The sequence below is a fragment of the Bombina bombina genome, chromosome 2, assembly GCF_027579735.1.
Source record: "Bombina bombina isolate aBomBom1 chromosome 2, aBomBom1.pri, whole genome shotgun sequence".
Taxonomy (NCBI): domain Eukaryota; kingdom Metazoa; phylum Chordata; class Amphibia; order Anura; family Bombinatoridae; genus Bombina; species Bombina bombina.
The window spans coordinates 532,053,231-532,079,189 of NC_069500.1; the positions used below are offsets into that span (position 1 = coordinate 532,053,231).

The 25,959-nt window shown below is 38.0% G+C and overlaps 2 protein-coding genes across 2 annotated transcripts in view; one reads left to right on the top strand and one right to left on the bottom strand.

Annotated features, from left to right (window-relative positions):
* Positions 1 to 15,014: 15,014 nt before the first annotated feature.
* On the bottom strand, positions 15,015 to 21,096 carry NEDD8 (NEDD8 ubiquitin like modifier). The gene is made up of 4 exons (XM_053702371.1): positions 20,974 to 21,096; positions 20,844 to 20,891; positions 15,449 to 15,531; positions 15,015 to 15,281 (listed from the first exon to the last, which is right to left on the bottom strand). Exons 1-4 carry the CDS (start codon positions 20,989 to 20,991, stop codon positions 15,197 to 15,199), a joined length of 234 nt encoding a protein of 77 aa, XP_053558346.1. The 5' UTR covers positions 20,992 to 21,096; the 3' UTR covers positions 15,015 to 15,196.
* A 35-nt stretch (positions 21,097 to 21,131) lies between these two features.
* GMPR2 (guanosine monophosphate reductase 2) overlaps positions 21,132 to 25,959 on the top strand; it is a 53,733-nt gene continuing 48,905 nt past the window's right edge. Inside the window, exon 1 of the mRNA XM_053702369.1 lies at positions 21,132 to 21,452. Coding sequence (XP_053558344.1) covers positions 21,366 to 21,452 — 87 coding nt within the window. The 5' untranslated portion in view covers positions 21,132 to 21,365. The remainder of the gene's footprint in view (positions 21,453 to 25,959) is intronic.

Here is a 25,959-nt window from a genome sequence, read left to right on the forward strand (position 1 = left end):
CTGAATTCTTTGGGGCATGCCCCGCAAAGGGCCCTTTTCAGGGCTGGTAAGGTAAAAGAGCTTTTCTATTTTAATTTTAGAATAGGGTAGGGCATTTTTTTTTATTTTGGGGGGCTTTGTTATTTTATTAGGGGGCTTAGAGTAGGTGTAATTAGTTTAAAATTGTTGTAATATTTTTCTAATGTTTGTAAATATTTTTTTATTTTTTGTAACTTAGTTAGTTTATTTAATTGTATTTATTTATAGGTATTGTATTTAATTAATTTATTGATAGTGTAGTGTTAGGTTTAATTGTAGATAATTGTAGGTAGTTTATATCATTTATTTATTGATAGTGTAGTGTTAGGTTTAATTGTAACTTAGGTTAGGATTTATTTTACAGGTAATTTTGTAATTATTTTAACTAGGTAACTATTAAATAGTTATTAACTATTTAATAGCTATTGTACCTGGTTAAAATAAATACAAAGTTGCCTGTAAAATAAATATTAATCCTAAAATAGCTACAATATAATTATTATTTATATTGTAGCTATATTAGGGTTTATTTTACAGGTAAGTATTTAGATTTAAATAGGAATAATTTATTTAATAAGAGTTTATTTCGTTAGAATAAAATTATATTTAACTTAGGGGGGTGTTAGTGTTAGGGTTAGAATTAGCTTTAGGGGTTAACAAATTTATTAGAATAGCGGTGAGCTCCGGTCGGTAGATTAGGGGTTAATACTTGAAGTTAGGTGTCGGCGATGTTAGGGAGAGCAGATTAGGGGTTAATACTATTTATTATAGGGTTATTGAGGCGGGAGTGAGGTGGATTAGGGGTTAATACATTTATTATAGTAGCGGTGCGGTCCGGTCGGCAGATTAGGGGTTAATAAGTGTAGGTATGTAGCAGCGACGTTAGGGGCGGCATATTAGGGGTTAATAAATATAATATAGGGGTCGGCGGTTTTAGGGGCAGCAGATTAGGGGTTCATAGGGATAACGTAGGTTGCGGCGGTGTACGGAGCAGCAGATTAGGGGTTAAAAAATTTTTAATAGAGTGGTGGCGATGTGGGGGGACCTCGGTTTAGGGGTACATAGGTAGTTTATGGGTGTTAGTGTACTTTAGAGCACAGTAGTTAAGAGCATTATAAACCGGCGTTAGCCCAGAAAGCTCTTAACTACTGACTTTTTTCTGCGGCTGGAGTTTTGTCGTTAGATTTCTAACGCTCACTTCAGCCAAGACTCTAAATACCGGCGTTAGAAAGATCCCATTGAAAAGATAGGATACGCAAATGGCGTAGGGGGATCTGCGGTATGGAAAAGTCGCGGCTGGAAAGTGAGCGTTAGACCCTTTCCTGACTGACTCCAAATACCAGCGGGCGGCCAAAACCAGCGTTAGGAGCCTCTAACGCTGGTTTTGATGGCTACCGCCCAACTCTAAATCTAGCCATATACTAGGTCTTGGCATTCTGTCGTCTCAAGGAGCTTTATCACCCTGATGTTATTTCTACGGGCTCTATCTTCCATCTCCTCAACTCTATTTTGTAACATGTTAATCTTTTTCCCTTGATTTTTGATAACTAACTCCTTAGTATTTGTAAGGTCCTCTAGGTCAGAAATTCTGTTCTCAACCTCCTCTACTCAAGATGCAAATTGTCTAAATTCTATTGAGATTGCTGACATCTCTTTTCTTAATAATAATAAGTTTTGTGGATCAGTTAACTGGGTAGATATGCTAGAGTCCATAGTGTCCTCTGTCAAGACCTCCACAATGCTTCTTGTTCTTTTATCCTTTTGTTTGGGATGCATCCCTGGTGATTTATTTTTTGTGTTATTTATATATTTCTCCATTGGTGTGTGAAAAAAAATTGTGATTGTAAGCCACCAGTGAAAAATGTCTTAATATTCTCTACATACTTTTTTTCTTTTTTTTGTGTTCTACAATTCTGTGCTGAAAATCAAAAAACAAAGCGAAAAAGGCAAAAAAAAAAAAAAAGTAAAAAAAAAAAAAAAAAAAAAAAAAAAAGAACAATCTCAGTTGGTTAATTAAAAAATGCTATGCAACAAAATAAGGTGAATTTTTCTAAACAGAGGTCTACCCCTGAACAAAAAGTGTGATTCTATCACCAGGTTACTCCCTTCAATACAGCAATCATAGAGAGAAAAAATAAAAAGAATCAAGAATAACATTTTACATATACAGATGTTGTCACTTCTAAGAGTTTTTAGGGAGGTTTAACACAATTATATAACAACTTTCCTCCTTAATATTTAGCCTCAATTAAAAAGAAAAACAAATGATTTTTACAACCTATTTCCAGTATATTGTAACGTCTTTACACAAGAAGTTGGATGCTTCCAGCAACCATATACACCGGGCTTAGCTTCAAACAGTCAGCAAAATTTCTCACAGTCAACTCCTGATTTGATCAGCCAAAGTTGTCTCCCTATCTCAGAGAGTATCAGAAAAGATGTACTGTGCAGCCAAGTAGTAATCTGTGGCCTAGGTCTTAAACAGGTCATTCTCCCAGATATGAGTCACAGTTCTTGCTATAACAGAAGGGACTTGAATACTTTCTAATTTCTTCTTAAAGACACGATGAGTCCACGGATCATCTTCATTACTTATGGGATATTCACCTCTTGGTCAGCAGGAGGAGGCAAAGAGCACCACAGCAGAGCTGATAAATAACTCCTCCCTTCCCTCCCACTCCAGTCATTCTCTTTGCCTACGTTAGTGATAGGAAGAGGTAAAGTGAGGTGTTAGATTAGATTCTTCAATCGAGAGTTTATTATTTTTAAAGTAGTGCCAGAGTGTGCTACTTTGTTCTAGGGTGTAGCCATAGTCCATATCAGTCTCTATAGTAGAGCTATTGGTGGCTTTAGAGCAATGGAAACTGGTGGGACATAATTCTCACTGCACCTCCCATAGATTTATGCTGCCCTTCTCCTGATAGCCTAAGCAACACTTAACTCAGGCTTTATCATCTTCCACAGGGCTATGGGAGGGAGAGGACCTCCTAAACCTGCTGAGCTGCCCTGCTGTCGGGCAGAATATAAAGGTAAGTGCTATCTTTTTATTCTGGGTCTGAAGCACACAGAAGGATTCAGGACAGAGGAGATATAGCACTTTACTGGGACATATATCACCTATATACTGTTTTAGGAGGATTTTCTAACAGCATCTTTATAGCAGGCACTGGAGCTGAGGAGAGTGGCTTTGGGGGGCACTTGAACCGAGTGGACACCATGAGGGATATGCCCTGTGGCAAGGGCTAAACCACTTAAAATATTGTTTTTATGGGCTGGCTCAGTTAAGTTGTATGAGCCGTTTGTGTTTTGCACATTTTGTACCTTTCACCGGTATTGCAGTTTGCCCCCAGGTTCAGAGAGGGGTTCAGTGACATCTCCCAGTAGTCTATTTCTAATATATAATGATGGCGACCGGGAGAGCATGTATATTACGCCCACGAAGGGCGGGGTTTAATTTTGGCGCAGTTTCTTTTCAGCAGCGCATATTTCTATGTTTTTTTTGCTATGCTGCAGGCTCGGGGATGTGTTTATCATGCCCACGAAGGGCGGAGCTATGTTTGGGACTTAGCCCTCACTTGCTCTTCCGTTTAATCTGAGTTAGAGCTGGTTCTGAGAAGGAGCCTCAGCAAGTGTCCTTATTACTTACTAGCTAAGCAATATCCCAGGTGGGTCCAGATAGCGCTACAGCCGTGCTCCGTATCTGTTTACAATCTGTCATGTCTTTCTTAAGAAGAGGTACATGACGTTTTAGGGATGTATGTACATTAGGAACCTCAGCAAGTTAAAGGGACAGTAAAGTAAAAAAAAATCTTTCATGATTTAAATAGGGCATGTAATTTTAAACAACTTTCCAATTTACTTGTATTACCAATTTTGATTTGTTCTCTTGGTATTCTTAGTTGAAAGCTAAATCTAGGAGGTTCATGTGTTAATTTCTTAGACCTTGAAGACTACCTCTAATCTGAAAGAATTTTGATAGTTTTTCACCACTAGAGGGCGTTAGTTCATGTGTTTCATATAGATAACATTGAGCTCAGTCACATGAAGCTCCTAGGAGTCAGCACTGATTGGCTAAAAATGCAAGTCTGTCAAAAGAACTGAAATAAGGGGGCAGTTTGCAGAGGCATAGATACAAGGTAATCACAGAGGTAAAAAGTATATTATTATAGCAGTGTTGGTTATGCAAAATTGGGGAATGGGTAATAAAGGGATTATCTACCTTTTTAAACAACAAAAATTCTGGTGTTTACTGTCCCTTTAACTGAGTTTTTCAGTAGTTGTTCCTCTGTTTGTGTGCTAGTCTAAGCACTTTTCTGCTCGCAAGGATAAAAAGGTTACTGTTTAAAATTTAAAGGGACAGTAACGTTTTTATCTGTTAATCTTAATTGAATTACTTTCACTGTTTATTTGTTTAATCCATCCTTTGTGTTGTAGGATGGAACAAGGACTTCCAAAATATGTTTCCTGTTAAATTTAAGAGACAGTAACAGTTTTATCTGTTAATCTTTATTAAAGGAATTTCGCTGTTTATTTGCTTAATCAATCCTTTGGGTCTCAGGATGGAACAAGAACACACATAAATAAGTTACTTTTTAATTTTTAAAGAGACAGTAACGTTTGTGTAAATTTAAAAAAAAAAAAAAAGAGGATTCTGTCTTTTCTGAACCTTCTCCTACTATGGGAGTCTGTTGACTATGGTCAATCTATGCCACAAATTTCTCCTATAGTGTCCCACAAAATGTTATGGCCCACATGCAGTGCCCTGCGCTTCCTATAACACTCCATTTGGATTTACTTTGCATTTCATACATGATAAGTTTTACCACAAGGTAGAATACATTACTAGAGGAATTAATTTCAATCAGTTAGGGTGATTGATTTAATAGTTGCTATCCCAGCCGTTTCTTCCCTCTTAACGAAAGGAGGAAGATACTTTGGGATTATCTGATAGAGAATTCTCAGGCTCAGATGGCATAATATCTTTATTTGATCCTGAGGTTGTTTTTCTCTGTTTTTTTAGCTTACCTCCATTTGTTATTTTAGGAGGTTTTAGCTACCCTGGGCAACTCCGACTCTGCTGGTGTTATCTAGTGCGTCCAGTAGGTTATTAAGGAATGGAAGGAACCGCATTCCCTATAATTAAAAAAGTTTTTTTTCATAGTGGGCTTTGCTATGGAGGCTGGACAAGCATTCACTAGGGTGGACGGAGTAGTTTCCAGCTTGGCCAAGAGAACTACGATTCCCTTAGAGGATAGTTGGGTTTGAAGGTCCTATGGATAAGAAGTAGAAGGGGACATACTCCAGGGCTTATAATGGCAACCAGCTGTGTACTTTGCTACCGTCACTAGTGCGACGGCATATGGGTCTGATGCTTTTTCTGATGCTGTTAAGTCAGAATCTCCCCTGGATAAGGACCCAGGATTGGATGAAAGCCTTTGAGTTGGCTACTTCCTTTATTTCAAATTTTTCCCTTCAAGTTATCATTCTGGGAGCATAGGTTTCAGGGTTTTCTGTTCCAGCTCACAGAGTCTTATGGTTAGAGTCTGTTCTACGGATGTATGCTCTAAGTTTAAGCTTTTAGCGATTCCTTGCAAGGGGAAGACCTTGATGGGATCTGGCTTGATGAAAGTTATATCTTTTGGAATTCACTTAACCTGCTGTTGAATTGGACACAGCTTGAAGGACATGTCTCCGATCTGGGACAGGATCTTTTAGAGGGCAGAATTCCGTTTTTGCTCAGATTTGGGTTTGAGATGTTCAGGATCCCTGGGCTATAGAAATAGTGTCCCAGGAATACAAACTGGAGTTCAAAAATGTTCCTCCTCGAGGAAGATTTCTTCTTTCAAGAATATCTGCAAACCAGATAAAAAGAGAGGTGTTCTTACATTGTGTAAGAAACCTTTCCTCCCTGGGAGTGATTACTCCCGTTCCTGTACAGGAACACGGGCAGGGTTTTTATTCAAATCTGTTTGTAGTTCCCAAGAAGGAGGGAATTTTCAGACCTATTTTAGACCTCCAGAGTCTGAACAAGTTTCTCAGAGTTCCATCTTTCAAGATGGAAACTATTCGTACCATTCTTCCATTGATTCAGGAGGGTCAATTTATGACGACAGTGGACTTAAAGGATGCATATCTACATGTCCCTATCCACATAGATCATCACACGTTCCTAAGGTTTGCCTTTCTGGACAGACACTTTCAGTTTGTGGCTCTTCCTTTTGGGCTGGCCACGGCACACAGAATTTTCACAAAGGTTCTGGGGTCTCTATTGGCGGTTTTAAGACCGCGGGGCATTGCGGTGGCGCCTTATCTGGACGATATTCTAATCCAGGCTCCATCTTGTCAACAAGCAAGGTCCCATACCGACATTGTACTATCCTTTCTGAGGAAGGTGAATCTGGAAAAGAGTTCCTTAATCTCGAAAGCAAGGGTGAGTTTCTTGGGAACTGTAATCGATTCTTTATCTATGAGGATTTTTCTGACAGGAAATCAAAGATTATAGATGCCTGTCGAGCCCTTCAGTCCAATCCTCGGCCGTCAGTGGCCCAGTGCATGGAAGTAATCGGACTGATGGTGGCGGCAATGGACATCATCCTGTTTGCTGGGTTTCACCTCAGACCTCTACAGTTAAATATGCCCAGGCTGTGGAATGGAGATTATGCAGACTTGTCTCCTCGAATAACCCTGAAACAGGAGACAGGGGATTCACTTCAATGGTGGATGTCTCTGGATCATCTATCCCAGGGAACATGCTTTCGCAGACAATCCTGGGTGATTGTGACAACAGATGCCAGCCTTCTAGGGTAGGGTCAGGGAGTGTGGACACTGGCGGAGTCTGTTCTTCCTATAAACATCCTGGAACTTAGAGCGATCTTCAATGCTCTTCTGGCCTGGCCTCAGTTGGCTTCGGCCCAGTTCATCAGATTCCAGATGGACATTACATCAATCGTCAGGAAGGAACGAGGAGTTCCTTAGCGATGACAGAGGTAACCAAGATAATCCGGTGGGCGTAGGCCCATTCTTGCCATCTGTCAGCGATCCACATCCCAGGAGTGGACAACTGGGAGGCGGACTTTCTGAACAGGCTGACTTTTCATCCAGGAGAGTGGGAACTCCATCCGGGAGTATTCTCCAACCTGATTCTCAAATGGGGTCGGCCGGAGTTAGATCTCATGGCATCTCGTCAGAATGCCAAGCTCCCGAGATACGGGTCAAGGTCCAGGGATCCTCAGGCGTAGCTGATAGATGTTCTAGCAGTTCCTTGGTCCTTCAACCTAGCATATCTTTTTTCCCTGTTTGCTCTTCTTCCTCAGGTCATTGCTCGAATCAAACAGGAGAAGGCATCAGTGATTCTTATTGCTCCTGAGAGGCCTTGCAGGATTTGGTATGCAGACCTGGTGGATATGTCTTCCCTGCCACCTTGGAGACTTCCGTTGAGGAAGGATCTTTTTATTCAAGGGTCCTTCCTTCACCTATATCTAGTTTTTCTGAAGCTGACTGCTTGGAGATTGAATGGTTAATCCTATCCAAGCAGGGGTTTTCTGATTCGGTCATAGAGACCATGATTCAGGCTTGTAAGCCTGTAACTAGAAGGTTTTACCATAAGATATGGCGTAAATGTCTTTATCGTGTGAATCCAAGGGCTACTTATGGAGTAGAGTTAGGATTCCCAGAATTTTGTCTTTTCTCCAAGAGGGTCTGGAGAAGGGTTTGTTGACAAGTTCCCTAACGGGTCAAATTTCTGCCTTGTCTATTTTATTACACAAACGTCTGGCAGATGTCCCAGATGTACAATCTTTTTGTCAGGCCTTGGTTAGGATCAGACCTGTGTTCAGACCAGTTACTCCTCCATGGAGTTTGCATTTAGTTCTCAAAGTTCTTCAAGTGGCTCCATTTGGACCTATGCATTCCTTAGATATTAAGTTGTTATCTTGGAAAGTTTTATTTCTTTTTACTATTTCCTCAGCTCGTAGAGTGTCTTAACTCTCGGCGTTGCAATACACTTCGCCTTATCTTATTTTCCATTCAGATAAGGTGGTGTGACGGGCTAAACTAGGTTTTCTTCCTAAGGTTGTTTCAGCTAGGAACATTAATCAGGAGATTGTTGTTCCTTCCTTGTGTCCTATTCCTTCTTCTCAAAAGGGACGTCTTCTGCACAATTTAGACGTGGTCCATGCTTTATAATTTTACTTGCAAGCGACTAAGGACTTTCGTCAGTCCTCTTTTGTTTGTAGTTTTTTCTGGAAAGTGTAAGAGGTTAGAAAACTTCGGCTATCTTTTTCTTTTTGGCTGAAGAGTATCATCCGCTTTGCATATGAGACTGCTGGACAGCAGCCCATTCCACTAGGGCTGTTGCTTCCTCATGGGCATTAAAAAATGAAGCTTCTGTAGATCAGATTTGCAAGACTGCAACTTGGTCCTCTATTCACACTTTTTCTAAATTTTTCACATTTGATACTTTTGCCTCGGCTGAGGCTGCTTTTGGGAGAAAGGTTCTTCAAGCAGTGGTGCCTTCCGTTTAGGTTCCCTGTCTTGTCCCTCCCGTATCATCTGTGTCCTCTAGCTTGGGTATTGTATCCCATAAGTAATGAAGATGATCTGTGGACTCATCGTGTCTTTAAGAAGAAAAGGACATTTTTGCTTACCTGATAAATTTGTTTCTTCTTAGACACGATGAGTACACGGCCCGCCCTGTTCTTTTTTTAGACAGGTTATTTTTGTAAACTTCAGACACCTCTGCTTTTCCTTTCTTTTCCTAACTTTGGTCGAATGACTGGAGTGGGAGGGAAGGGAGGAGCTATTTATGAGCTCTGCTGTGGTGCTCTTTGCCTCCTCCTGCTGACCAGGAGGTGAATATCCTATAAGTAATGAAGATGATCCGTGGACTCTAAGAAGAAACAAATTTATCAGGTAAGCATAAATTTCCTTTTTATGTATCATATAATCAGGCCAAGTCTATGAACCACATCATTCTCAGGTGTATTGGCAACCTGTGTAATGGTTGTTTGATTTTGTATACACCTTCTTAACTTTGCTCTAGTTGCGTGCTATAAAAACAGGACAGACAAAATACCGGCCATAATTCTGTCCGTATAGGACCATATAAAGCTTACAGTTTGTAGATATTTTAGCCTGATATTTCAGTGGCAAGTGTACCAGAGGTCTGTGTACTGGGTGTTTGATATTTAATACACCCTCTCAACTTTACTCCAAAAGAGTACAGGCAAAATACAGGTTTTATTTCTGTCCCTCTAGGACCGTATAGTGCCTTTTTATTTCTCTGCCCCCAGGGATCATACCCTCATAAACAGCAAAAGGATATCCTTTATCAAACTTAAATAATTCCAGAGGGGGAAAACAAAAACAAGGATTCATTTAGCTCTGTTTCCACCGAGTGGGGTCAGCTTCAAAGACTCTTTCCCCTTCGACAACCTCTGACGTGTCTGCACTCCAGATGTGCTCCTATGCTGCTAGTCTGCGGTGTGCTCACCTAGGACGACTACCTTCTCCGTTCTGGCTTATCACAGGGATCCTGAGAGCAACCTGGGGTCCAACCTCTTTAGCAAAAGATGCCTGCTTCTTCGGGTGGTGTGCCTTACCCCCTCTAAGTACTGGTGCAGTAAGAACGGACAGCTGTGTACTGTCGAGCGGCTGTGACCCTGCCAACTGGGTCTCACGGCATTCAAGTGACGAGTCCGCATTGCTATCTTCCCGGTCTTTTAGGGCAATTCTCCAGGCTGAGTCTAGTTTTTCACAGCCTACGGACTATAGCAAACGCAATAGGGATGGAGCGCTCTCCAAAAGCAGCTAGCGCGTCTAGCGTAACTCCTCCCTTTCTGGACTCCCAGTCTTAAATTTTTAATGTCTAATTCTTTTCTCCACAGTCATACACATTAATATGGATTTTCTTTGGCACTAATCCACCAGTTTCAACTACGATACGAAAAGCTTTTTGATATGAAGCTCCATTAACACTGACATTCCTATCTCTTTCCAAATAGTCACAAGTTTGGCTATATGTAAACTTAGCTTGAGGAAATGTGCAGCTCATGTTATTACTTCTTCTACACTTGGTTTTATATTTTATAATAAAATATTTTAGTATTTTCATTGAAGCACCTAGAGTGTTTTTGCATCATTGGTCTGGTGCCAGTACCTATCTTCAGATACGTGTCCTGGTAGTATTCCACTTGTGGGTTTTTTTTAATAAGTGAACTGAAGCTGGCAGGAAGAATTACATAAAGAATGAAGAAGTTCAGATGTCTTTTGACAAGTTTAAAGTGATGGTAACTTTAATCAGAATTCCAAATCTGTGTATTGTATTAAGGTCAATGAAAATGTATGTACAATAATGGTAAATACCTATTATTCCTTCCAATGTTTTTATTTTTTAACTCCCCTACACCTGCCCACTTCATTCATCATTTTATTTTTCTTTAGGCAACATTTTCGCCTCCCATCCAATTACCTCGCTAGCCACACGGCAGCTCTGCAACTTTTTTTCTCTCCTTAATGCCGTGTGGCAAGCGAGCTTAATGGGTGGGAGGTGAAAACGTCACATCGGGGGAGGGTTTGGAATTGATGAATGAAGTGGGTAGGCTGAAGGGGGTAAAACAATAAAAACATTGGACGGATTAAAAGGTATTTGCCATTATCGTAGATAAGTTTATATAGGCATTTCTACATAAAATACACAGATTTGGAATTTTGACTTATGATTAGTTAAATTTATCACCACTTTAAGAATATTCCAATTAGAAAATAAATCCCTTTATATCCACACACACACTTATGTATATTTTTTTCTTGATATGCTTGTTTTACTTTATTTCTTTAGCAGATTAGGTGTTCTGTCTGCCAATTCCACATTATTCAGTATTAAGTTTTCAAATAATTTGAAACATTTATACACTTAATCCTAAGGTCTTTCACATCTTTCCATGTACAGTGTGTACAATACTTTACATAACCTGCTTGCATATATATTATAGTTTGGCGCCAGCAGTTGATTGTATTCTGTATTTAACATGATTAGGTCATACCCAAAAAAACAGTAGAGTTTTATGAAACCAAAGGCCAGGATGTCCATGGTTGCATAAAACATGGGCCTAGTGCCTTTGACAGTTTAAATGTAGCCCACAGCTTTCAACCTACAACATGCAGACGGGCAATCTACACTAGGCCGAGTACATTACATTTGCCAGTGTGATGTGGCCTATAGTACATCCATTATATGCTTGGAGAGAATAAGCATATTCAGTGCTGTGGATATGTCCACTCACCAGCAATCACTGACTTGTCTGTGCAACTGTCTATCACCTATGTTTCACTGGCCACATTCACTTTTATTCAGCTCTCAGAACTAGGTCAGCCGGAAGCATCTTTTAACTTCTTGCATTGCACATTACTCATCTTTGCAGGGTCATCCAACATCAGAGGCTTTGGAGTGAGAGAGAACACTTCCAAAACGGTTCTTTATTTTCCTGCTTGTAGTACTTTGGCTGTAACAAACAACATACTGCGGACAGGGTAATGAAGAGGGAGCCTAGCACTGAGCTATGCAACTACCAGGAGGTGCTATTCATTTTCATAAGCAACTGCTTCTAACCCCTACCCTAACTCACGTCTGATGGCACATTTCCTGATACATTTAAGCATGCGTCAATCATACCAATTCTAAAAAAGCCCTCGCTTGACCCCTCCACCTGTTAACAGCAAAAGCAAAGGGCCACTATTCCTTACTAATTCTTCTTGACCTATCCACTGCTTTTGACACAGTTGACCATCCTCTTGTCCTAAAAATCCTACATTCATTTAGCATCCAAAACACAGCTCTCTCCTGGTTTGCTTCATATCTCTCAAACCACTTGTTTTCAGTTTCCTTTAACATCATATCTTCTGATCCTTTGCCTCTCTCAGTTGGAGTACCGCAAGGCTCTGTCTTGGGTCCCTTGCTTTTCTCTATCTATACATCCTCCCTTGGAAAACTTATAGCCTCCTTTGTCTTCCAGTACCACTTATAAAATGATGATACCCTAATCTATCTTTCCTCTCCTGATCTCTTTCCCTCTTTAGTCAACCAGATTTCCAACTGCCTCTGCAATTTCCTTTTGAATGTCTTCACACTACCTCCAACTCAATCTGTACAAAACTGAGCTGCTTATTAACCCATTTTCAAGACACCTGACATTTCTGATGGTTGAAGACTCTATTCTCAACACCTCACCCCAAGTCTGCTATCTTGGGGTCACACTTGAATCAGAACTCACATTCAACCCACATATACAAGCACTTACCAAATCCTGCCATACACACCTACGCAGAATTTGTATCTTCCTTACTTAAAAAACTACAAAAATATGCATTCCCTCATTTTGTCACACATTGATTATTGCAATCTACTTCTAAATGGCCTTCCAAAACATCACCTCTCCTCCAATCTATTATGAATGCTTCAGCTAGACTCATCCACATAAGACGCTGATCTACATCAGCTGCTCAGCTCTGCCAGTCTCTACACTGGCTCCCCATACATGCCAGAATACAGTTTAAAGTATTAACCCTAAACTACAAAGCACTCAACAGCCTTACTCCCAACTATATTACCTCTTTCATCTCCAAATATTCCCCATCCTATCCCCTTCGTTCAACCTACGCCCAACTCCCGTATTCAAGACTTCTCACATGCTGCTCCTGTTCTCTGGAACTCCCTACCCCGCTCCATAAGACTTTCTCCAATTTTGTATAGTTTCAGACTCTCCTTAAAAACACACCTATTCAGAGAGGCTTACCACCTCTCATCCTAACCAAAATAATTGTTTAAGTGCCTGACTCACTGCTACAACTACAATCCATGTGACAAGCTACCCCAAAACCTTATGTCTCTGCACCCTCAATCTGTAGACTGAGAGCTTTCCGGAACAGGGCTCTCTTCCTCCTCTACTAAATTTGTTTAGTTTGTTATGTTTTGTATTTTATCACAAATCCTCATCTTTATATACCCCTATCTTTGTACCCAGCTCTACTGAATTTTATGGTGCTATACAAATAAATGATAATAATGTATACCTGCCTTGACTGGTTGATGGGACATTTATAAAAGAGCAAATCGGTAACAACAACTGTGTATATCACTGGCTCCCAAATGGTTAATTATGTGTTTTATGTGGATTACTGGATCCCAAGGGGTTAAATGTGTGTTTGGGTGTATTATTGGCTCTTTAGGTGTTAAATCAGTACCATGCGTTACTAGCTTCCAAGAAGTTAAAATTACTGCTTTGTGTGTGGTTCTGGCGGTCAGGTTTGTTAAATCAATGTTTTGTGTATTGATATCAAAGAGTAGAAATCAGATTAATATGTACAGGTATATAAAACATACACATATCCCAGTCACACAGCATGAAAACTGAAATAAAAGATCTAGGTCTTACATTTCTAAATTGGCTTCTATAACATATTTGTTAAGATATTAAAAATTGTTTACTATATAGTTTATAAATATTTAAGTGTGAAATTCTATTAGGTTAATTCCTAGCATGCTAAAACTGTGGCAAATTATTATACTATGTTAAGAATAGGCTTCCACTCTTAAGGGCCATTATAGTGGAAAAACTACACGCTCTAATTTGTTAGTGCATGTCATTTTAACACGAGCGGTCCTGCAACTGCTGGTCCAGAGCAGAAACTGCCACTGACCCAATCAGCAGTGCTAGTCGTACGCTAAACTGAGCTGTGTAACTACTGATACTGACTGGGCCAGCAGCAGTTGGTTAGGGAGCCAACAGTTCTCTGTGACTCCCAAGTGGTAATTTAACTCTGTTTAACCCCTTTTGCAGGAGTTAAACACAGAGTTGCAGGGTCGCTAGTGTTAAAGGGAAATGAAACCCAAAAAATGTATTTTGTGCTTCAGACGGAGAATACAATTATAAAAAAAAAAAGTTTCTAATTTACTTTTTTTTATAAAATTAGCTTTGTTCCTATGGTATTCTTTGTCGAAGAGATACGTAGGTAGGTGTCTGGAGTATTGCATGGCAGGAAATAGTGCTGCCATCTAGTGAACCTGGCACGTGCACGCTCCCTGCATTTCAACAAAAGATATATAAATTAAAAAATAAGTTAGAACAGAAGTAAAAAGTAAATCAGAAAGTTGTTTAAAATCGCATGCTCTATCTGAATCATGAAAGAAAATTTTGGGTTTCATACCCTTTTAAAATTACATGCAGTAAAGAATTAGAGTATGGCATTTTTTCACTATAATTGACAACTGCACATGCATCACAAGTTTACTCTATGCATGAAATTAAGTGAAATCAAATCTGATTTCCCTAATTTTATTCAGCAACAACCAGAGAAAAAAAGTGACATCTACAACAACAGTTCAAAGCATAGATGTCCCTTTAATGGCAAAATTATGAGAAAGGATTACAGTTTAGATCATTTCACTATGAATTAGCTACCTGGGTTTTCTATAAAGCAGCTTTCAAGTGTAAAAAGTGAATTTAAACGGACAGAAACTAGAAGGGAAACTCTTATTTAAGTGTTGGGAACATTTCATTTTCTTTCTATTCAATATTATTGTTTTTTTATTCCTCAGGAGATGGTCTGGAAGATGCTATGCCATCCTTCTCATCGTTTACAAATAACTGATATCCTGCATACACCCTGGGTTCTTCGCTTCCTTCCAGAAGCACCCCAGAGCGGAGATGCTCTTCTCTAACCTCGCCGTACCGAAGGAAGCAAGGAGCATGGTGCTGGATAAGACAGGAAGATCAAAAGCATCCAAGACTATATAAAGCACATAGGGTCATATCAGTAGGGCATGTGACATGAACAGACTTAAGTGGAGTGTATGGTTGAAGAAGAGAGAAAAAAAAAGTTACTCTTTTAAATAAACAATGCACCACACCATTAACTGGTATTATCTATTGTTTGCTTCAAACTTTCAGGATATATTTCCAGTTCAATAAACAAGTCTAAAAAAAAACAAAAAAAAAAAACATAGGCATGTCCATTTATTTAGGGAAGAAAAACATTAATGCACGTAAACAATATTATTTTACAAGCAAAACGGAAGAGTGTGAGATACAATTGCAAACCATGCATGATGACTCATTGGATGCAGTTTCCCCGCCCAACCAAAATGTTCGACTGAAATGACCAGTAAACAAAAAGGGAATGCTCAGCAGCCTCCTCTCAACGCAAGAACTAAGTGTAGTACTGATCCACCTTGGATCTTGTAGTCAGAAGCAGTCTTCTCATCATTCCTAAAATGGGAAACATAGGTTTAAATCAAAATTAAGACCAACAAAACCAAGCAAGATGAAATAAAGTACATGACAGGAGAGAAAGACAGACTTAGGTAATGAGGGAATCATTAACAGATCTAGAAAACGGGCACAAATAATTCAGGAAGGGGAGTTCTGAAACGCACATTTGTTTTCCACTATAGATGAGTCTCTGTTGCTGTGGAGGGATGCCTTCTTTCTCCTCCACTCGTTCTTTTATCCTGTCCACCTAAAGTAAATGAAAGAACATTTATTTACACACCAGACAAAAACAGATCTGCACCCTACAGGCTACAAAATCAGCTAAAAAAAAAAACACTAATCCAAAGTGTTAAAAATTAAATTCCATAGGTGCTGATCAAATTACGTGAAAGAACCAAACGTTTTAACAATACAGCCCTTGGTTTTCTCCTTTCCCAGTGACTACCAGCTTAGATGGGAAGTTGTGTCCACCCTACCACCATCATCTTCCTCTTCTGCCTTAGTAATTTAGTTCATTTTTAAGGACATTTATGACATAATCTCCTCTGTTTTCGTTGTACTTTATGGACACCATGTTCTTTTGTGGTTCAGACAGAGCATATACATTTCAAGCAAAGTTTCCAATTTACTCCTAATATCAAATTTGCTTCATTCCCATGATATTCTTTGTTGAAGAGATACCTAGGTAGGCATCTGAAGCACTACATAGCAGGAACTAGTGCTGCCCTGTGGTGCTCTTGCAAAGGGATAACATTCTTGCAAAACTGCTGCCATATAGTGCTCCAAAAATGAGCCGGCTCCTGAGCTTAAGTCCCTGCTTTTTCAACAAAAGATACCAAAAGAACAAAGAAACTAATAGAAGTACAGTACATTTGAGTTGTTTAAAATGACATGCTCTCTCTAAATCAAAGGGCCATTATAGTCATTTTTAATGAAAGGGTTAATAAAAAGTTTACCGTGTGCATCAATATATACCTATTAAATGTATTTCACTGTTGTAAAGATATTAGTTTTACAAATTGATGTCACTTCCAAAGCCCATTGAAATCACTGATTATGCTTCCAATCATGCTCCAGGATGTACGACCGATATGGAAGTCTGAGCCCGCGCATTACAGCCTTCATCTACCTCTTCACAGCTTCTACAAAGAAGTGCAGGCTGCAAAGTGCCACTCAATAGCCAATTCAGCCCCTCTGTGCGAGAGTTTACAAGTGAGAGGGTTGGCAATGGTTGCTATAGCAACCCTTGAAGCATCAGACAAAGCTGATAAGGATCTGCATATAAGGAGTTTTACTATCTGCCTAAGCTGCCTTGTTTACTAAGTAGGTTGATGGACTGCACAACACTGCCGGTGACATAATTGCAAGCAGGGGAATGCTGAAAATGGGCGTTTTTTCCCCCTACATTTCCCCATGTCTAATCAGCATAGCCTTTCTGATCATACACGGGAGCGAGCATGCAATGTCACGCTGTCAGTAAGAAGGGGAATGCCGACTGACACACTAGCAGAGGAACTGGTTTCCCTTAGCAACGTATATACCAGCTCTGCTAGCGTGTCAGTTTCACCAAAAAGAATACTAGATCGTAAAATTGTTTAACCCTCATTATAAACTTAAAATGAGGGTTAAACAGTTATACGATCTAGTATTCTTTTCATTTTGCAACAGCACATTGGTGAAACTGACACGCTAAGGGAAACCAGTTCCTCTGCTAGTGTGTCAGTCAGCATTCCCCTTCTTACTCTGACAGTGTGACAATGTGTGCTCGCTCCCATGTCTGATCAGAAAGGCTATGCTGATTAGACATGGGAAATGTAGGGGGGAAAAAAACATCCATTTCTGGGGCGGTTTAAAAGACATCATCGTGGGACTATTTTACTGAGTTCAAAGTAAGATTAATTATATCAAAACAGCTTGTTTTTAAAAAATATATAAAATTTATAAAAATTAAAAAAACAAAAACTGAGCAATTTAAAGCTATCAAAATTTACATAGTTTATTATGGACCTTTAAATAAAAATCTTGGGTTTCATATCACTTTAAAAACAAATGTCCCACATTTTTCATCTTACAAAAACTCGACTCTTAATTTTTAAACAGTCACTTTCCTCCCTATTTATAAATGTTCAATAAAAAAAATGCACTTACTTCCTACCTGTAAATCTCCCCAAAAAGCAGCTATTTCTACCTACACTGTTTCATCCAATGATGATGAACTTTCAAGTGCATCCAGTAACATTGAAAGTACCTGTTAAACCAGCATGTGTTCTAAATAATCAAGGTATAAACTTTCATAGGTTTGGGAAGAGTTAAAGGGATAGTCTAGTCAAAATTAAACTTTCATTATTCAGATAGAGCATGCAATTTTAAGCAACTTTCTAATTTATTCCTATAATCAAATTTTCTTTGTTCTCTTAGAATCTTTATGTGAAGGTAAGCTTAGGAGCCAGACCATTTTTGGTTCAGCACCTGGGTAGCGATTGCTGGCTACATTTAGACACCAATCAGAAAGCGCTACCCAAGTGCTGAACCAAAAATGGGCTGGCTCCTATGCTTACATTCCTGCTTTTTTTTAAAAAATCCTACACAGCAGAATGTATTTTTTTAAAAAAAGCCTTTAATTTTGTCACTGGTCGACTTTCTGCCAGTACTTAAGATGGCGGGGACAATTGTGGGGTGGGGGATGGAAGAGCTGTTTGAGAGGGGTCAGAGAGTGGGATGTCTCAGGTGGAAGGCTGATCTCTACACTAAAGCTAAAATTAACCCTACAAGCTAACTAATTAACCCCTTCACTGCAGGGCATCATACAAGTGTGGTGCGCAGCGGCATTTAGCAGCCTTCTAATTACCAAAAAGCAATGCCAAAGCCATATATGTCTGCTATTTCTGAACAAAGGGGATCCCAGAGAAGCATTTACAACCATTTGTGCCATAATTGCACAAGCTGTTTGTAAATAATTTCAGTGTGAAACCTAAAATTTGTGAAAAAGTGAGCATGGCAGTGAAATGGCATGAAATAGATCAAAATGGGCCTAGATCAATATTTTGGGTGTCTACTAAAATATATATATATATATATATATATATATATATATATATATATATATATATATATATATATTTGGGTGTCTACTAAAATATATATATATATATATATATATATATATATATATATATATATATATATATATATATATATATATATATATCAAAATAACAAGAGTATTGCATTGAGCAATGATACTTTTTTTATTGGACTAACTATACATTTATAAGATGACAAGCTTTCGGAAGAGTTCCTTCCTTTATCAAGTCAGACTTGATAAAGGAAGGAACTCTTCCGAAAGCTTGTCATCTTATAAATGTATAGTTAGTCCAATAAAAAAAGTATCATTGCTCAATGCAATACTCTTGTTATTTTGATATCTAAATCTCTGGACTAACATGGCTACTCCAATCAACGTATATATATATATATATATATATATATATATATATATATATATATATATATATATATATATATATATATATATATATATATATATATATATATATATATATATATATATATATATATATATATAGGGATATTCAGGAATTCCTGACAGATGTCAGTGTTCCAATGTAACTATCGCTATTTTTGGTGGTTGTAGATGTGCAACAGATTTGGGGGGTCAAAGTTAGAAAAAGTGTGTTTTTTTCATCATATTTTATAATTTTTTTATAGTAAATTATAAGATATGATGAAAATAATGCTCTCTTTAGAAAGTCCATTTAATAATGAGAAAAACTGTATATAACATGTATGGGTACAGTAAATGAGTAAGAAGAAAATTGCATCTAAACACAAACATCACAGAAATGTAAAAATAGCCCTGGTCCTTAAAGGAACATTAAACACTTTAAAGGGATGGTAAACGCAGTATAGGGTGAATATGTTATAGGTATTATCAAATCGTATTAAACTGTCAACTGAAATTTCGCTATAAACATGAAATAGCCATTTACTTACAATTTCCAAATCAATAATATATCCGTTCCGTAAAATCGCCAGCCCACCGTGACGTCACATGGATTTACCCTGCCTGTGTCCAATCCTCTATCCAGTCGCTAGACAGGCTCTTTGCATTACAATTTTTGCGCATGCACCCTAACGATAAGTCCCAACAATCCTAACACCCAATCAACTTCATCAAAATACGTCAAAGAATTTGCGCGTGCACGATCGATTTCACGCATACGTCTTCAGGTTTTTTTTTTCACACGGCACTCGAAAGTAAGCACTGTATTGTATACTATTATTTTACAATACATTCCTTACTTGGAGTAGTGCCAGTAAGTACATCATACTAATTTCGATTGTCAATATGTTTGTTTACCAAAAAATTGTTTAAGAAAACCTTTGTGTTACTCATTAATTATTGAGATAGCTGTAATGCAATCCAGATATTATTCATAGCAATCATAATTGATGCGCATGCGTCAACAATTAGAATATCATGAACGAGCAATGAGGGTTGACGTAAGGAGAGGGTGGAGAGAGGACTAAGGACAGAGTGTGGTTACAGGCATGTAAGAGGGGCGGAGCGAGGCGGGGAGATGCGGAGCAAACAGCTTACAAAAGATTAGGAAAATTGTTTAGAAATTAAATACTAAATTAAAAAAATAACTATGCGGTTTGATCATACATACCTATAGCAGTGTAAATATGAAATTGATAAGTAAAAGAGTTTACCATCACTTTAAGATGGTAATATAAAATGATCAATTGTATAAATATAAAAACGTCGGCAATATACTTTTATTATTATCTTGTCCCATTTACTGCTTTTCAGTTCCTGTTAGAAATGGAAGTGCAGAACACTATTCCACACAGCCATTGGCTGCACACTATAGTGACCTATTTATAACTGTCCCTAATTGGCCACAGCAGGGAAGGTAACCTAAGTTACAACATGGCAGCCCCCAATGTTTTATAGGCACTAAAACTTTACACTTATTTTGTCAATATTTAAACAGCTAATGAAACTTTAAAAAAATACTGTTATTCTCAGACGAATCTTTTCTTTGAATGCATAATTTTATCTAGCATGTTTAGTGTTTAATGTCACTTTAAAGGGTAAGACAATTGAAAAATGGTCTTGTCCTTAAGGGGTTACCAGTACAATGCAGTAAGTGGAACTTGAACAATAGTCGAAAGTATTTTATAGCAGTAACAGGCAAAATAAATAATTGTGTTTTATATCAGTTATTTTCCATAAACTATTGAGTGTGCACAGTTGACATGATCAACTCCCCACGATAGAAATAATAAGACAATGAATCAGTAACTATCCACATTGTTTTTTTTTTTATTATTTACGGGTTGCAGTAGTATAAAATATTGGCAACACTTCAAAACAGACATGTACTGGACTAAGTAGAAATGAGAGAAAGACGCACTGTGTAATCAATACATCACGCTGGCTACCCTGGAAATAATAATACTGCAATTTGTCACGCCAGCATAGACCTCGCTACTTATTAGGCTAGTCGCATACACACAGGCCTCCCTTACCTTGTCGGTGGGCTCAATATCGATCTCTATCTCTTTTCCGGTGAGCGTCTAAAACAAGATAAACAATACGTAAATAACTCTCACAAAGTCAAACCTCCCTGTCGCCCCCACTGTTTGCATTAACCATTACCTTCACTTTGATAAGCATGTTGTCGCTAGTATTACTCTTCCTACACCACAGACGCGGAATAACTGCCTGTGCTGCAAAACTTCTATTTCCGGGTCACGAGGTCAGCAACATGGAAGTACATTGTCATGTGATTTGTAACGTCAGATTACCAAGGCAACATTAGATTAGATGACCTGCGTGACATCGTAGTACATTAATTTACTGACATTTAGTAATTGTGGTAAACGTATCTATCTAAATATCTATATATATAGATATTTAGCCTTGTTGGATTTTTCTCATCATACGTATTTCCTGTCATTCACGCATTTTCTTCCCTATCACCTGTACCTCGCTGTCTTTATTTCCCATTCTTTTGTCAGTTTCTCTCAACTCTTCAGGCCTGACATACAATGCCTAGGATAGATAATGACGTGAAGCTGGATTTTAAGGACGTTTTGCTGAGGCCAAAAAGAAGCACTTTAAAGTCTAGAAGTGAGGTGAGTATCCCATAGAAGCTGCCTTTAAAGGGACAGTCAACACCAAAATTGTTATTGTTTAAAAAGTTAAATAATGCCTTTACTACCCATTCCCCAGCTTTGCAAAATCAACATTGTTATATTAATATACTTTAGAACATTTAAACATCTAAATTTCTGCCTGTTTCTAAGCCACTATAGACAGCCTCTTTTCACATGCTTTTTTATTTTATTTTCACATCAGCAGACTGGGACATAAAGATAGCATTGTGCTCACGTTCATGGGTTCTGCACAACACAGCTAAAATGCAAGTCAATAGATAATAAATAAAAAGTCATGTGATCAGGGTACTGTCAAAATAGGCTTAGATACAAGGTAATCACAAAGGTTAAAAGTATATTAATATAATCATGTTGGCTGTGCAAAACTGCAGAATGGGTAATAAAGGCATTGTCTTTCTTTTTAAACATTAAATTTTTTTGAGTTGACTGTCCCTTTAATAACCTTGAGTTTATAACTAACATAAAGTAATCTTAAAGTGATGGGAAACTTTAAATGTTTTACAATAAGGTCCGGAATCTAAGCAACATTTTACAGGGACTTAAATTTATCCCATCTAATAAATTTGCGCTGTAACTTACTTTTTAATCTAACCGGGACAATCTAATACACCGCACCGGCCACCCACTTGAAAACTATTTTTTTTTTTTTTTAAGCTGTTCTCCGATTTGCGCTCTAGCCTGACAACACTTTTTTGTAGCTAGAGCACCGATTGGAGAACCGTTCAAAACAGTATCTCACATAAAAAAAAGTTCTGAAGTGGGCGGCCTGAGCGCGAGTATTAGAATGGCACGGCAAGATTAAAAAGTAAATTGCAGCACATCTCCATTAGAAGTGATCAATTAAAGTCCCTGTAAAGTATCAATTTAACTTTTTTTTTTTAGTGAGTAAAGTCACAAAAAACTTGACATGTCAAACAGTAATTGACTACCTATTAATTTACAGGCATTCCACAATTTAGAACAGACTACAGTGTTCAAATCTGAACCCAGTTGGTAACATTGGCTTAACTCAGTTTGTATTAAAGGGACATTCCAGGCAAAATTTAAATGCATATCATGCGTTTCACTTTTTAATAGAAGCATTTTGCACTACTCATGAATTAGAAAACCTGCTTTTATTAAAGGGACATAAACCCCAAATTTTCATGATTCAGACAGAGCATGCAATTTTTAATAACTTTCCAATTTACTTATATTATCTAATTTGCTTCGCTGACTTGGTATCCTTTATTGGAAAGCATACCTTGGTAGGCTCAGATGCAACAATGCACTAATGAAAACTAGCTGCTGATTTGGGCTGCACATATGTCTCTTGTCATTGGCTCACTATATGTGTTCAATTAGCTCCCAGTAGTGCTGATGATACCAAGGCAATGAAGCAAATTTGATAACAGAAGTTATTTGTTTAAAATTGTATGCTCTATCTGAATCATGAAATAATTTATTTGTCCCTGTATATAAGCTGTATATAAAGTTATAGCTTTTACTGTGTATATGCTCATGAAGCATATTTACGTATGCTTTATGCGTCAGCATTTTGAACTGTGTGTCTGCTGGTGTTGCTTTGTATTATGTATGTATTTAATACAAGTCACTACCAGCTCTCTGAACAGACATATGGGCCGATTTATCAATTTGGGGCGGGCATGATCTGCTATAGCGGATCATGTCTGCCCCACATTGATGAATGCCGACAGCATGCTAGCAGGGGTGTCAATCATCCCGATCGGATCGAGATGATTGCTGTCCGCCGCCTCAGAGGTGGCGGACGAGTTAAAGGGACAGTTCACCCCAAAAATGTTTTATTTTTAATTGAAAGTACTTTATTATTTAAGTCTGACAGTCAGAAACAATAAATACAAACGTTTACCTTCAAAAAGATATTTTTTTTTACTAAAATGAATTTCAAGAGGCTTGTCTATACCCTTTCTTGTCTTTTTAATACGTACGTTTAGCCCTTTAGCTTTGCTGTTGTGACCCGCCCTCAAAATGATGTCACCCAGAAGTGTGAACATAGACGAGCACTGAATAAAAGCGCGTCCGTGTTCTCTATTGCATATTTTATTTGTTAGTGCCCGGAATTGTTAAACGGTCTCAGAAGGCATCCTCCTGCACTTCAGTATCGTCTTTATACTGAAGGTAAGACGATCTATCGTAGATCCTTATATGATCCCTGTTAGCAATGTGTATTGAAACGGCCAGCAGTGTATAGTGTATTACGGGTAGAAGTGTATTGTGTATTACGGCCAGAGGTGTATATTGTCTATTACAGCTAGCAGGTTATCTCCCATAGCCCTCACGTAATGCTACTTAGTCCAAACCTAGAGAGATGTTGCTTATACATGGAGTAGTTTTTATTGTTGATACTTAGGCTAGCGGTAACTATATATATATATATATATATATATATATATATATATATATATATATATATATATATATATATATATATATATATATATATATATATATCATCAGAAAACGAGCAATAAGACAAACAAACCCTTACATGATCCCTGTTAGTAATGTGAAAGATACAGTCAGCAGTTTATTGGGACACAGCTTGCAAGTTATTTGATCTCTCACAGCCCTCACATAACGCATATAGTCCTCTGAGATGAATTACAGAGCAGCATAAATAAACAATTACTGAAGATTTAGGTGTTTTTTTGCAGCCCTTGGAAACTTTGTTCACATAATAAGAACACTTTTTTTTTAATACAACATTGCAATGCATGTTCAGTGTTAGAAAGTGCATGCATTTATTGTGTGACAGGAATTTTCAAGAGACCCAAAAATCATTGTTCTGCAAAGTGAATCTCTGTGCTTTATGCTGCTCTGATATGTACATATGTCCAGATCTGTGTCAACTATCATAGAGTGTCTGTGCAATGTAACTTATATCAGAGCAAAGTCACTTTGCAGAGCAATAATGTTTTTTTGTGTCACGAGGTTGGGACTAAGAAGCGTTACGTGAGGGCTATGGGAGATAACCTGCTGGCTGTAATAAACAATATACACCTCTGGCCGTAATACACAATACACTTCTACCCGCAATTCACTATACACTTCTACCCATCATACTCTATACACTGCTGGCCGTTTCAATACACATAATACGATTGCGTGCGCGTGCAGCATTGTCACTGTGGGCGCGCTACTGACAATTGCGCATGCGCATTTGCAATACAATCTCATTTAAATAAAATTGAATAAATGGTTTCGATTGGCCGCGGGGCGGGGTCACATAGCGTGGTAGTACAGCCCTTTTCTCTGGGTGTTCCACGGTCGTCGAGCTGCAAGGAGAAGCAGTGTGGAAAAAGGTAAAAATAATACATTATTTTAAACAATTTAATCTTCAATGAACAGTTTTTTATTCTTTAACACTGCGCAATTGTTGAGACTGAAATCGATTTCACTGAGTGTACTGCTCCTTTAAGGAGCAGCGGTCTTAGGCTCGCGCGGAAACGGCTGCATCCGCAGCTTAATAATTTAGCCCCATACTGTTTAAAATGCAGGTGCTTTAATCATATTTAGATGTGCAGTAATAGCTCACTGAAATCAGTGATAGATTTAACTATAAGCATTTTTTGCTAATACATGTGTACAGTACAAAAATGTTTCTAGTTTGTTTTAAGTTTAAATATTTTTTATTGAAAAAAACAACAGGTTTTTACATACTTTATAAATCATATACAACGTAAGATGTACCTCAGTCCCCTTTGACAAAATACATAAGTACAAAAGAAAGAAAAGGGAGATCAACATAGTGTAGCATCACCAGCAATTGTTCATACTGGCTCCCCATTCCTCTCCACTTCTATATTGGCTGTATAGGACTCACTCGTCTGTAGGAAGTGTCTAAACCTGAAGACAAAAACAAAAATCCACCACATCTCCCCGGGTCTTTGAGGTATTACATTACAAATAACAATATTTCTTTGATCACATTACTTTGTATATGCCAACAAAGGAAGGGGGGGGGTAGTATCCCTGAGCTCAGTGACATCCATTTGTGTTAAGAAAATTTGTTGCTACCTTACAAACAATCGCAATGCAATATCCATAGTGTTATTCAGACAACATTCCCCTAGACCAGAGCTTTCCAAACTTTTCATGTTGATGACACACTTTTTAGACCTACATCATTTCGTGACACAGTAATTCATTTGTACTAGCAAAAAGGAGGTTAAACTAACTTGTTTTAAGAGATACGGAGAAATACATGAATGATATAATAATGAAATATATTTACAAGTAACAGTAAGTATGTGCAAGAATTAAAAAAAGTTTAATAACACCAATAGCTACTTGATATTTTAATGGGATGTATGAGGTTGATGGGATGAACACAATTTCTGAATATTTGGTGGAATATTAGAAAAGACACTCACATTTCATCATCAAGCATTTCTTAAGCTTTCACTTCCTATCCATATATCAAGAGCAGGAGCAGCAATGCACT